The following is a 12925-nucleotide window of genomic DNA, read 5'->3' as shown; positions in this document are numbered from 1 at the left end:
CCGCGGATCTTGTCGGATCTCTACCCTCATGTACGCGAATCTGTATCCGTGTCTAGTACAAGTTATACTTTGCTGTTATGCTGTCTGCTTGACGTCAGATCGATTAGATCTAGATGCAGCTTGTCTGCTGTCGATTACCGATGGAATAGATGTATATGAGGAAATATGTGCGCTTGTAATTCGGAAAGTGGGGCACAGGTAAACATAACTTCTGTCAATGAAATTATCCAATCTGGTGAAAAGCTGGCACAGATCGAGAGACTGAATTTTCATGAATTTCATTCTGCTGGATGTGATTGATTGATTGATTGATTGATTGATTGATTGATTGATTGATTGATTGATTGAATCATTGATGGGTGGGTAGATGAATGGGTGGGTGGATAGATGAACACATTTGTTAGTGACATTTTGTTACAAATTTAACGACCTTTGTTGAATCGAAATGAAATATCATTTGTTCCCCTTATCTTTCTAGTTACTGGCTCGTTTGGGAACCAGACCAAACTTGGATGGAATAGACCCAAGGCTATTCACTCAGACCATGTCCTTAAAACCAGGAAACATAATTGAGGTGTGTGGTGAGAGTGGATGTGGCAAAACTGAAATGTTACTGCATTGGATTGCACATTGTATCTTACCTGACAGCTGGCAAGGTGTTCCATGCAGAGGTCGAGATGTTGATGTTCTCTTTATTGACAATGATTGTCATTTCTCCATTCTACGACTGGTCAGTATACTCGAAAGCAAAGTTGAGGGCTACATCCACCAGACTGGTAGTACAGACCAATCAAATAACCATGATGTAGAAACGCTAATCAAGTCGTGCTTGCAACATTTTCATTACGAACGTTGTCACAACACAGTTGAACTCCTGGTTACTATAGAAATGTTGGAGACGTTGCTAGGCAACAAACCAAACATTGCTGTTGTTATGGTAGACAGTATTAGTGCTTTTTACTGGATGGACCGCAATAATTATGGAGAGACAAAACTCCAACACTTGACAAGTACTCTACAGAAGGTTACCCAGGACTATCAACTTGTAACATTTCTAACCAACTCACTTGTCAATTATAATACCCCAAATCGAGATGACAACGGGGGTAGTGTCAACTCATGGCATCTTAACGTGGACCCAATTAGCAGGATCTGGCAGAAAATATCCACTAAGCGATACTTTATGTGGAAACGTTCTGCATCAGAATTTACTATTTGCTTACAGTCGCAAGAATCGGACCAACAAAGACTATTTATAACAGATGGTGGTGTTCAATATGTCTAGCAAGGAACTTGGTGATTGGTATCGCTGTGTAAAGAATACTTATCGATATTTCTTGCTTTCATTTAATTTTTGCTGGACAAGCAATTTTTTTTAATAAATGTCAGTAAGTAGGTATTCATTTCTACCTGAGATCCCCACATATTTTACAGGAAACTAAATTTTATCAGACACCCCCAGGTATTTTGTTTACTTGTGAACAATAAATTATTAAACATAATGAACCAGGTTTAGGAACTCTTGTAACAGAAAGGATAGTCTGTAAAGTACACTGTATCAGAGGCACCCTCACACATCGATCAACCCCTTTCATCAAAAGGGTAAATCTGCTAAAACTCGCATAAATTTCCACTTTCTAATCATTGAGAGGCATACTCCAAAGCTGGGTTGAACATTGGAAACTTTTTACCTACTTAGCACCTGGCACACATAGTAAACACACACTGATTTCAGTCTTATTTGAAAAAAGATGCATGCTTTCAGAGGGTTAAGAAACACAAGTGAAAGAGTGACCTTAAACAATTAGAATTCTGCCACAAAAGCTGACATATTATCACTATAGAGAGTGTGTTGCAGAAATAATCTGAAGAATGAATAAATGAAAATACCATTATATATAAAAATATACTTCCTGCTTGTTGGGCCTGTCATTACTACTCTGCTTACACAACTCATAGACCATATACAAATGCTTCCTTACTTGACTTGTTTTTAAAATGTATTATTTTTGCAATACAAGTGTTTCTTAATGATTTTAATAAATTTCTTTTAATGTCATGTTGACCGAGTGTGTTTCTGAATAATCAAACATACAGACCTTTTTTTGTAATAACTAAAAAAATAAGTTTAGTTTGTACCCTTATCATTTGGTCTACAGTATTATAATAATGATCTACTAATAGTATTTCTATATAGCGCCTGTCTACTCTGTACGCCTTCCAATCATTACCCTTGCCATGGACCTATAATAATACAACAGCCCTTTAGGCCAAAAAAAGAAGAAATATTTCTGGTCAGGACATTTTGTCTAAAGTGGTGCGATGATGCGGTTTTTTCTTTTATCTCTCTCAAACCTGTCACTAAATCTACTATTTATGGCAGTTGCTGTTCTTTTTATTTAGTACTTTAGAGCAAGTGTGTATGTGTGGCAGATGTCATTTGCTTGTTCATGATTGGCTCTGCAGTTGTCTTCACTGAAGGAGAGAGGGTTATTTTTGTGTTTCCCCTCTAGAATCTGCAGACTGCATGGGCTGGACAAACAAAAAAAAGACAGATATAAGGGTATTTACAGCTGTAAGTGGTGTACATGCTGACCAGAAAAAATTCTCTTTTTTGGGGGGGGGGGGCTTATACATACTTCAACTCCCTGGGAAGCACATACTCCATTGCAGACTCTTTTAGTACATAGGGTTAAAGCATTCACATAGCAATGAACTTCAAATGATGAAACTTGTATAGATTGCCATATCTTGGTATCATGTTTTAGGTGGGGAGCCCAAGTAAACCACTCACCTACTTTCAGCCCGTATCAAAAACATATCTTTGGAAACAACAGAAATTGGAATATTTTAATTAGGAAGTCCCATCAAAGTAATGTTTTCTTAGTAATTTCTTGTAGCTAGATAGATCATATCATTGGATAAAACAGCTAAAGAAATACACAGGGAATGCAAACAAACAAAAAAATACTTGAAAAACCAAAGCTTTATTCAAAGAGCTTCATGAAAACATGGGCAATAACCAAAAATGAAAATTATTTCACATAATTATTCACCTGACTTGAAAAAAAAACCAAGTGATACTGTAAGGAGCTGTATTTCATAAATGCTATATACGACCACTGGGTTATAATCTATTAAACTTAAACCATATCTTACTGTCAAATTATGACATTCTTATCGTCTTTAGAAATGTTTGAAATGGTGAACAAGGTCTGTGATTTAATGTGCTGTTACGACAAATTTGAAGATTTTCATCCTTCACTGTACAGTAGTACTCGTGTGTGAAATATTGAGAGGACTGGAGAAAATATTTCAATAAAATGTTACAACTGTTCTTGGCAAAAAGAAAAAATAGTGGAAAGAATCGGTCAATTATAAGCTATAACTTCACCCACCAATATAACAAATTAAATCGTTTACAGTGATAACAAATATGCATAATTACAATTAGTAATGATTTAAAACTGGCAAATAGTTGCTGTAATATTTATTTCATAAACAAAGCTACTATTATTATCATTATTATTATAATACAGAGTGTTATGATGAATTTGAATAGAGATCGCTGTTTTTTTGTGTTAAAGCTGCAATATCCCCTTTCTAAATATGACGGATTCAATGTTAGTGCAAATGTGAAATAATTCCGATAAAATGGCGTGATTGATCACAGAGTCTTTTTCCGGCTGTATCTATTTTATAATTTATTGTATGTATGATTGTATTTCAAGATTTGTTGAGTCACAGATGAAGAAGTGACTGTAAACTCAAAAAACAAAACTTTGAAAGATAAAAACCAGTGGAAATAAAAGACAAATCACATTCAAGTCATACCTTCTCTTTCTTGATTGCTTTTACTATAAAACTGACAGCTCCAGTGCTGGCCACTCTCTGTGATGAACTTGAATAGTTCAGTTTTGTACAAAGACTTCTGTTTTCTGTGGTTTTACTAACCTCTAACTAAATATACACTATAATTGACGTGTGTGATCTGAATTGACACTACACATTTGCCAAGGTTTCATCGTTTCCACTGTACTGGCTGATATACACGAGATCTCAGGGAAGATCACACAATGTCGCTCAACCTCAATAAAACTTCGTTTGTTTAGGACAAACCCCCTCCCCCTAAACGAACGTTCACAAGTGCTACATCCACTCGTTTATATATGATGTAAACCATGATGAACTATGACTGATACAATGTAAAAATATGATGCTACTGGAAACCCAGCACTGTATATCACGCGAGACGTAAATGTTAAATTATCGACTTATAAAAATCTCAGTAGTTAATCAAGAACTTGTCATCATTCAAGGCATGAACATTTTCAAAATTTGGTTAGAAGTGTGAAAATGAAGTTCAGCAATCGCACTGATGCCAGACCTTTCCCCCTCTAAACAAACAAAGTTCATTTATTGAGCATGTGTAACATTGTGCGATCACCCCTCAAAAATAGACAATAATTCTAAATTACAGTTGAGAATACACATCAAGTTGCTGATCAGTGACTGAAGAGTCCTCACTTGAAACAATTAAAACTGTCTCACATCAAAGAAGATCCTTTCAGGACATTTTTACATCAGGGTCATATTTAGTCTGTGAGGTACGCCGTGATGGGGCACCCTCACACATCGGTCAACCCCTCTCACCAGTGAGGGTGGAGTGACACGACGTATCTTACAGTCTAGGTCATATCACGATTTTGACAAAGTTTTATTACTGAAATGTTCTCAATACTTTATTACATAAGGGGTTACATAACACAGCCTGGTTCTATGATGAGAGCAATTTAACTTGCTGATAATGATGATGTATGTAAAGGCAGCATTTAGGCTTTGCTATGGCCAAGTCTTTGCAGAACTTACAATTTATTATGTTAAGATTCATTTGGGAATAAAAATAAAAATAAAAATATATAAAAAAAAATATGCTGGACAGTAATAAATAACAACATCGACATTATTATTTGTGACATTGTTACACTCTCCAAGCGCTCCACCATAAAGCACCACAGCTGAACTGTTTAACTCGTTACTATAGCTACAAATCTGAAATTAGGCAAAGATAGTGAAGTTATTCCAACTTCCAACGTAGCAAGGATCATGTTTCTGAAGACGAGGAAAGGCTAAGAAATTGATGAAATGCGGTAATGTAAAGGTATTAGTTTCAGATCTAGAATGTATCTATTGATGATGCAAAGTAAGCCTGAACATATCATTGACAATGAACCAAGTATTACCATCTGTTTTTAATTGGAAAACTTGACTGAATCCGTGAGGTGGGTCATCATCTGTCTGTAAGAGAAAAGACACAAGAACATTCTTAAATATGTACATCAGGTCGGTAAAACATCTTGGTATCACAACCAAGGTTTCTGATTATATTACTTGGGAGTAACATTTCACCTGTTCAGGTCCACAGGCTTTGTCAAATTGTCCATTTGCTGGCTTTACTATTCGTCCCATGAACAGGGAACAAGGGGGAATACCAATAACATCATCTCTAGGATCACGTCATCGCCACTTTGCCACCTAGCAGTAAAGCTAGCAAATGTACAGTTTGACGAAGCCTGTCAACCTGAACAGGTGAAACGTTACCAGGGCTTGAAATTAACTTTTTTCTATGGTACTCCCCGTGGGCTACCCATTGCAGATATTGGTATAGCCCAAGGATGGTGACCAGTAGTCATTCCTGAACTGAAAACAGGGCTCCTCTATTGGAAATATGTTTGTTATTAAAATACTTTCATGTCCGTAAATCTTCCATCCTTTTACATCATTGCATTATCAAGGCATTGTATTTTACTATTTTAGCTGGATATGTGCCAAAAAAAAAAGAGAAGAAAGTTGGACACAAGTCTTGCTACCATACTTTACAAACATTATGTGAATTAACTTGAGTTGTAAATTTGGTGCAAATAAAGGATACACTTGCATCAATGCTGTGGCCAGCCATAGCAACATGACCTCTCATACAAAACATGCACACAATAACAATAACATCTGTATGGAGGGGGCTCACATACTGGTATTTTCAGCTGTTGCGAAAGGTGTCAAAAGTAGTTGAGCTGAATATGATGGAGAGACCAGATGAGTTCTTCACAAGTACAACTTACTGCCTAATTTCTCATTGCACCGTGTCAACCAAATTAAAGTGCACCTGACATGTCTTAAATAAGTTGCCATTCTGTCCAACTTTTCTGTGCGCCAAAACTAAACACACTACATGTACAATAAAGTATAAAAGATACAATAAAAGATAGAGTGATGAGGAATCACATACCTTTAGCTGACCAACCACAAAGACAAGAACGGTACGTTCATCAATAGGTTGGCAATCTACTGTTGTAGTTACATGCTTGACAACCTGAAATGGTAGTGACTGTAACAAAGACACCAAAGATAGCATTAGTAAACCGTACTTTGCTATTTCAACTCACAAAGCATATTCTAGTTATCTACTTTCCAGTCATCTTTTAACAAGCACAGTGCAAATGACACACAAGATATAGAAAAATCAGGTTAAATTTAAATTTCATCATGTACGCAAAATGCATGGCAGTACGTGAAGCAATCAATAAAAAGATGTAAAAAAAACCTTTGACATTTTTTTTGTTGGAAAAGGATTACTACTGTCAAGGTACAATTTAAGTACTGAAACAATTCTGACCAAAATATATGCTTTTAAATTGCGCCCTCCAGTGGCCAAACTAAAATATCTTTTATTTTCCTGATATTGGAATATGAAGACGAGTATATTAGTTGTTCTCAGATTCAGAATCAGATTCACATTGGAGGACAATATGAGGCCAATCTCATATTGAGCCTCAGGTTCAGTCTCATATTCGAAAAATCATGATAACACCAGAGAAAAGCAGTCAAACAAGAAATGATAATGTCCAGGCTACAGGAAATGTTCCCCCTTCACATTCACTTGATGGGGGGGGGGGGGGGGGGGGGGGGGGATGTCTCAGCTTGAACAAGCCAAGCCTGAAAATCAGAGATAGAAGCTTGTTGTCTGATGGCATTAAGACATTTGCGAGAGGTCAAAGTTCAGCTGATGTGTTTGTTGGTAGGCGCACTATTCCAATAATGGAATCTGAATTGCGGCTGTTTAAAAAGATTGTAGTCTTATTTAAAAGTCTGTAGAAGTAATATTTTTGATGGGTGACAAGTGAGATAATTTCTTGTTTGACTGCTGTGGTGTTATCGCATGATTTTTCAGATACGAGACTGAACCTGAGGCTCAATATGAGACTGGCCTCATATTGTCCTCCAATGTGAATCTGATTCTGAATCTGATACCAACTCTATACTTGTATTACAGTCTGGACATTCGTCTGCGCAGCCTGTCTGCGCATATTTATCGTGCATTAACGTTGAAATCCTACTTCGGTCTAAATATTCATAGAATTTGATGCTTTTATAGAGTTTGAATCTTTAAATACAACATGACCAACATTATTATGAATAAGGCTCTCTGAGAAGTGGAAATTCCAGCAAATGTTCGGAAAGAATTACAACATTTTTATCGATTGATCACAGAGTGCATCGTGACTTATCCAAGTGACATATTTTCGACACAAAAAAATATACGTAAAGTGAAATGTTCTTTGATGAAAAACATGTTTACACATAAACAAGCACCAAGAAAATCACATGAGATGAAATTTATATCTGGAAAATACATGGGCCAATTGTGTTTATTATTTTTAAAACATCGCATAGAAATTATAACTCCTAGCTGATCAATGATGACTAAAACTGAATTATTGAAAATAAAAATTGCCTTGAAAGTTTGACTGTCATTTGACTTTATCGGCAAAAATAAAGGCCGTGGTCAAATTTCGTGAATTTTCATACAGTGATTAACTGTGCGGTGATTTTTAGCATGATGCATTTTGATCACATTTTACTTGCATACGGACGGAAAACGAGCCAGTAAAACCTACAGTAGTCGAGAGTACGTTGCACTCAATTTCTAAAAACAAACAAGGTTACATGTTCAGAGATATAGTTGAATATCATTGCATGGACAGATTTTACGTTGCAGGGCTTCATCTGTGTAGAATTTAATAACAAATCGAATGATGTATGTGACATGCTTAGCCCGTGCGTCTTTCTCTTAGCCCAGGCCGTTTTACGACGGGTATGTTTTCTTCACGGAAGTGAAACTGAGAAATCTGAAAACGAACATCGACCAAACAAAACGGTATAATGAAAAATCTCACGTGAAACTATGTTTTTTGAAGGTACTAAACATGCGAGTAGGTCACTTGTAGATTGTACAGTGACTTTGGAACATTGTACATGCAGCATTCTAAAAATAACACTGTATTGTTATGTAGATAGCATCTCGAAGGAACACATGAAATAGCGCGCCATTTGATGTGATTCAACTCTGACCGTATGCAAATGAGATCGAATGTCCAGACTGTAACTTGTATATGACATACATTTGTATTTACAACCCATAATGCAACAATGACCATATCCACATTTTGTTTCTGCTTAAAGTTGAAATACTTTTGGACTAACTAACTACATTTACTGATACAGAATCTTGAAAAAAGTGCCAATGGCACTGTAGCACAACTGTAGAATTAGGGCAATGATTGATGTTGCAATTTTCAGTGGGTTTGATTAATAGGACATTTTTCTGATTCTGTCTTGGTAAGTTGATTCATACACACCCCGGCTATCTTTGTCCAAGATATGCACGGCTGTTGCTATGGGTGTCTGCATGGTTGCTATGCACACCTGTGTTCATATCTAAATGCCTATGTACTAAAAGCAGTAGGATGCATGTTGCTACTATTTACATCATTTGCCAGTTACAAAGCAGACACTTTGAAAGCAATGATTGTGCACTATCTCCATTGTGTTGATCTTGACATTAACTAGACTCTCTCACAGCCATCACTGACTTTGCAGAATTATGTGGTTTTTTCCCCTTTACTTTGACCCAACAACTAGCTCAATCCCCAATTATTGTGTGTCCTCATCAAACTGGTGACAGTAAAACAGACACTTTAGCAAAGCTGGTGAGGGCTGTGAGAGAGTATAATGAAAGCTGATGTTCATTGGTACAAATCCAAAATATCTTACAATAGGTAACATCAGATACTTACAGTAAGTTTTGTAATAATAGCATCAGGTCCTTGGAACTGATCATTTTCAAATGTTAGTAAAGCACTTGGAGCCTGTAGATTAAAAAAACATGAAAAACACTTTAACTTGCATCATGTACAACAACAACAACAACAACAACAACAACAACAACATTAACAACAAAAACAACAACACCATCATCAATTTCTTTGTTAACAGGGCACAAGTTTAGCTTATATGTATTTAGGTGTAGTTTTTGATGTATATTTAAAAGGTACTCGCAGTATTGTACTCACAGTTCTAGCATACTTAGCCACCACTTGCAATTGACTGAACTCAAACCTGGTATTATTACTATTAAGATACAGATCTGATGATCAACAGTAACTTCTAACAATGCCAGAAGACAGTTGTAAGTAATGTTATAGAAGACATGCATCGACATTACCATTATACAGGAATGGGATTTTACTGAAGTATTTTCAATTGAGTAGAAAGCTTATAAACTCAGCTTGTGCCACTTTGAGTACCAGTACTATTAAGGTGAAGGCACATAAAATGTACCAGAGTTCCCCAGGTATTTTACCTGGGTTCCCCACCCAAAAGAGCCTTAGAGGTATGGCGATTTACACCAATTGTCCCTGATTCCCCTCTTTGTTACAGTAGTAAGTCACTAGGGGTTATAAAAACCATAGCAAAAACATTGAACATCCAACATCATCTAACAAACGAACCCATCATACTTTTTTAACGTTAGTCTCTTTGAATCAGAGACCCTACAAGTGGTAGGGTCTATGATTGAATAAGTTACCAACTTTCTCCATAAACTTGAGGTGACATAATGTCCTTTGTCACTGCAAATCAAACAAGAGGTACATGTATATTCACAATAAAAGCTGTTGGTGAATGGCTAGCGAAGGACAGCTTTTCTATATTTTGAACATACTGTCCTGCGAAATACAAAACTGGTAGTGCATTCAAAGCAAAATTACTCTCATAATAATGCTAGATTCAGGTATTTACTTTCCACAAGAAAATATTGGAGAATTATATATAATTATACCTGTGCAAAGTATGAGGACACACAATGGTTATTTTTTATAACATTTTGACTCTTACAGTGTACTTTTCATTGTCATTACACAGAACAAGAAAATAAATAACTTATTTTCTGTTCACATGCATAAAACTTTGTTTGTGCAGGGCATAAATGTGTATAACTGGTACATAACCGTATTACAACCAGTGACAGGTAAGCTTTTACAAGCAGAACTTGTTACAAACAGGGAAGTATGTAATGAATTGGATTTATAACACTTCTCACACCATGGTGGAAGTACAGAGACAAGTACAGCTGGCGATATGAGACCATGGATGAAAACGGAATCTTATACAAACAGGGAAAGTAAACAACTGAATTGGATTAATAACCAAGGAAGTATAAAGTCTTAAACCTCCTTGATAACACTTTAGGCCTAAAATTTAGCTTGTAAATGGTTGCCTGTTCCTGATTGTATTTGTTTGAGATTTCCTAGTAAATCACAGGCCCTAACTCTATTATAGGACTGTGAGTAAATGAATGTAAGCCTATGCTCTAGAAATAAATTATCCTCATCAAACATATACAAATATGTATATGTAACTTTGTAAAGATTCTTGTTGTGCAATACTGTATTTATTTTTTTCGAATTCAGACATTTTTTGTCACAAATTCACCTAATTTGCTTGGTGTTTGAATAATTGCTTAGGGAACCCAAGTAATTACATTGACAATTTCAAGTAATGTGATGCAATACATTAATCATTTACATGGATTTTGCTTTGGCTGTTGACTTTTACATAGCACTGCAATATACTGTACACACTGTACAGCAGGTACTGCATTAGTCCTGCTTCCATGACGGTGCACGAGTCTGTATTACTGACTTGGAGGGGAGGGACAATTGTCAGAATCGAGTCCCGAATTCCTCCGTTTGCAAGCAGGACTAGTACTGCATGTGAACTTGGATTCACACACACCCTGTTCCAAACACTCTTGACGTAATAGTGTGTAATGATCCATAGACAATGGAGGCACATTGTCTATTTTTTTACCATTCAAATGATTATGAATACCAAGAACACATCGTGATTACAGGGCTGTACTATTTACTGCAGAGAGAGCGAAACATGAATGTCATTTGCAAGCCAAAGCCTATGCAGACATAGACAGGAGCTTGTTCCATACTTACATAAAGAGGTCTGAGGTTGGATCGATTTGCGTCGAATGTGATGTAATAATGGTTAGCAAACGCAAATCCTATCTCTTTGAATTGCGCAAACACGTTCATGATTAGTTGTGTCCTCGGCGGCTGTTAAAAACTCAAGACATTCACCGACAGTTGACATGGACGGGCAATGCTCGAAGATCTTGATTTCAACTCACGTTCATATCTCGCGAGAAAATATTGAAACCCCTAAGTTGGTAAAGCGAAATACACTTCTTTTTATACATCATGATTGTGTGTTTATAAAATATATTTTTGTACGAAATCAACCATTGAGCAATATTACATGTAACTTTATTATTGAAATAACATCAACATAAAGTGATCATTTCATGGATGATATAACATTTTAGAAATATTACTAATATTAAGTAGGGAGATAGGCAGTCTTATCAAAACGGCGCCATTTTGAAAACTTGAAGTTCCAGAAACGCTTGTTGTCATTTTTTCAAGCGTAAAAGAAAGTGAAAGCAAAACGAAACGGCTACACTTACTAGTACTTCGACCAACAAACCTATCTCAATATTGGACAGGTAAGTTTTCTTTGATGTTTTATATGTTTTGATTGTGTCTAAAATACGAACCAGTGGCTCTGAAGAACACAGGGACGCGTAATCTTGCACCGAGTTTATAATTATAGTTGTTCTTGAAGTTGTTATTAAAACTTATTTATAAAGAAATTATATATTTTTTCGTACATGATTCATTGAGTAAATACAAATCTATATTTCGTTTTCATTAGTTTCAACATCATGACGGTTGTTGCCAACAGCAATACATATACATAGAAAATTGAAATACCACTAATCATAGGCACTCGAATTAATTAGTATGATTTTAAAAAATGTAAAGTATGCCATACTTACTCTACAATTTTTAAAAAAAATCATACAAATTGATTCGAGTGCCTATGCCACTAAAAGTACTCTCTTCAGACGTTAGTGACAAAGAATGCAATAGAGAAACATTTTCACTAAATCAGATTTAATTTGGGTGTGCACTCTAGAGAAGTCGGCCAATAATGAAAACAATTACTCCAATAAAATTGTTATAAACATAAACAAGCAAAGTTTTGAAGGCAGGGTACATGTTAGCTGTGATAATTGTAGCGTTTGCTTTGCTTCAGGTTAAACATCGGAATGAAAAAAGGCACAAAAACAGAAGAAAAAGCCCTCAAAATCACAGCAAACGCTACAATTATTGCAGCTAGGTACATGTATATAAAATATATCTTGTTTACTTTTATGAAGTAAATTGGTGTATGTACACTCAGAAAATTGAATTGATGATGTACATAAAGTAACAGGAATCTTCTGGCAGTGACAGACACAGGTCAAGATGGTTTGTATTGTCTTCAAGAGACAGTTTCGCCAATAGTGACAAATACCTGTAATCATTAGATGTACACTTGATAAAGCTAATTAGATAGATTCTGGATACTTCAGATTAATACACAATTTATATTTTTGTTGTATTACAGTTGGCCAAGTTCTGATACTTGTCGACTTTGCAACTGGTCAATTTCTCTTGTATGCAAATCAGCA

At 35.8% G+C, this 12925-nt stretch overlaps 2 protein-coding genes across 2 annotated transcripts; one reads left to right on the top strand and one right to left on the bottom strand.

Annotated features, from left to right (window-relative positions):
- Positions 1-165: 165 nt before the first annotated feature.
- LOC144437955 (DNA repair protein XRCC2-like) lies at positions 166-1285 on the top strand. Its single transcript, XM_078126989.1, has 2 exons — positions 166-198; positions 479-1285. The coding sequence occupies exons 1-2, from the start codon at positions 166-168 to the stop codon at positions 1283-1285; spliced, it is 840 nt and encodes a 279-aa protein (XP_077983115.1).
- Positions 1286-3018: 1733 nt separating this feature from the next.
- LOC144437644 (nuclear transport factor 2-like) lies at positions 3019-11519 on the bottom strand. The gene is made up of 4 exons (XM_078126630.1): positions 11346-11519; positions 9135-9206; positions 6287-6385; positions 3019-5298 (listed from the first exon to the last, which is right to left on the bottom strand). The coding sequence occupies exons 1-4, from the start codon at positions 11442-11444 to the stop codon at positions 5188-5190; spliced, it is 381 nt and encodes a 126-aa protein (XP_077982756.1). The 5' UTR covers positions 11445-11519; the 3' UTR covers positions 3019-5187.
- Between the last annotated feature and the right edge of the window lie 1406 nt (positions 11520-12925).

This window comes from Glandiceps talaboti, chromosome 7 (assembly GCF_964340395.1).
Source record: "Glandiceps talaboti chromosome 7, keGlaTala1.1, whole genome shotgun sequence".
NCBI lineage: Eukaryota > Metazoa > Hemichordata > Enteropneusta > Spengelidae > Glandiceps > Glandiceps talaboti.
The sequence above is the reverse complement of the archived record's forward strand: the minus strand, read 5'-3'. Positions and strand labels throughout refer to the sequence as shown.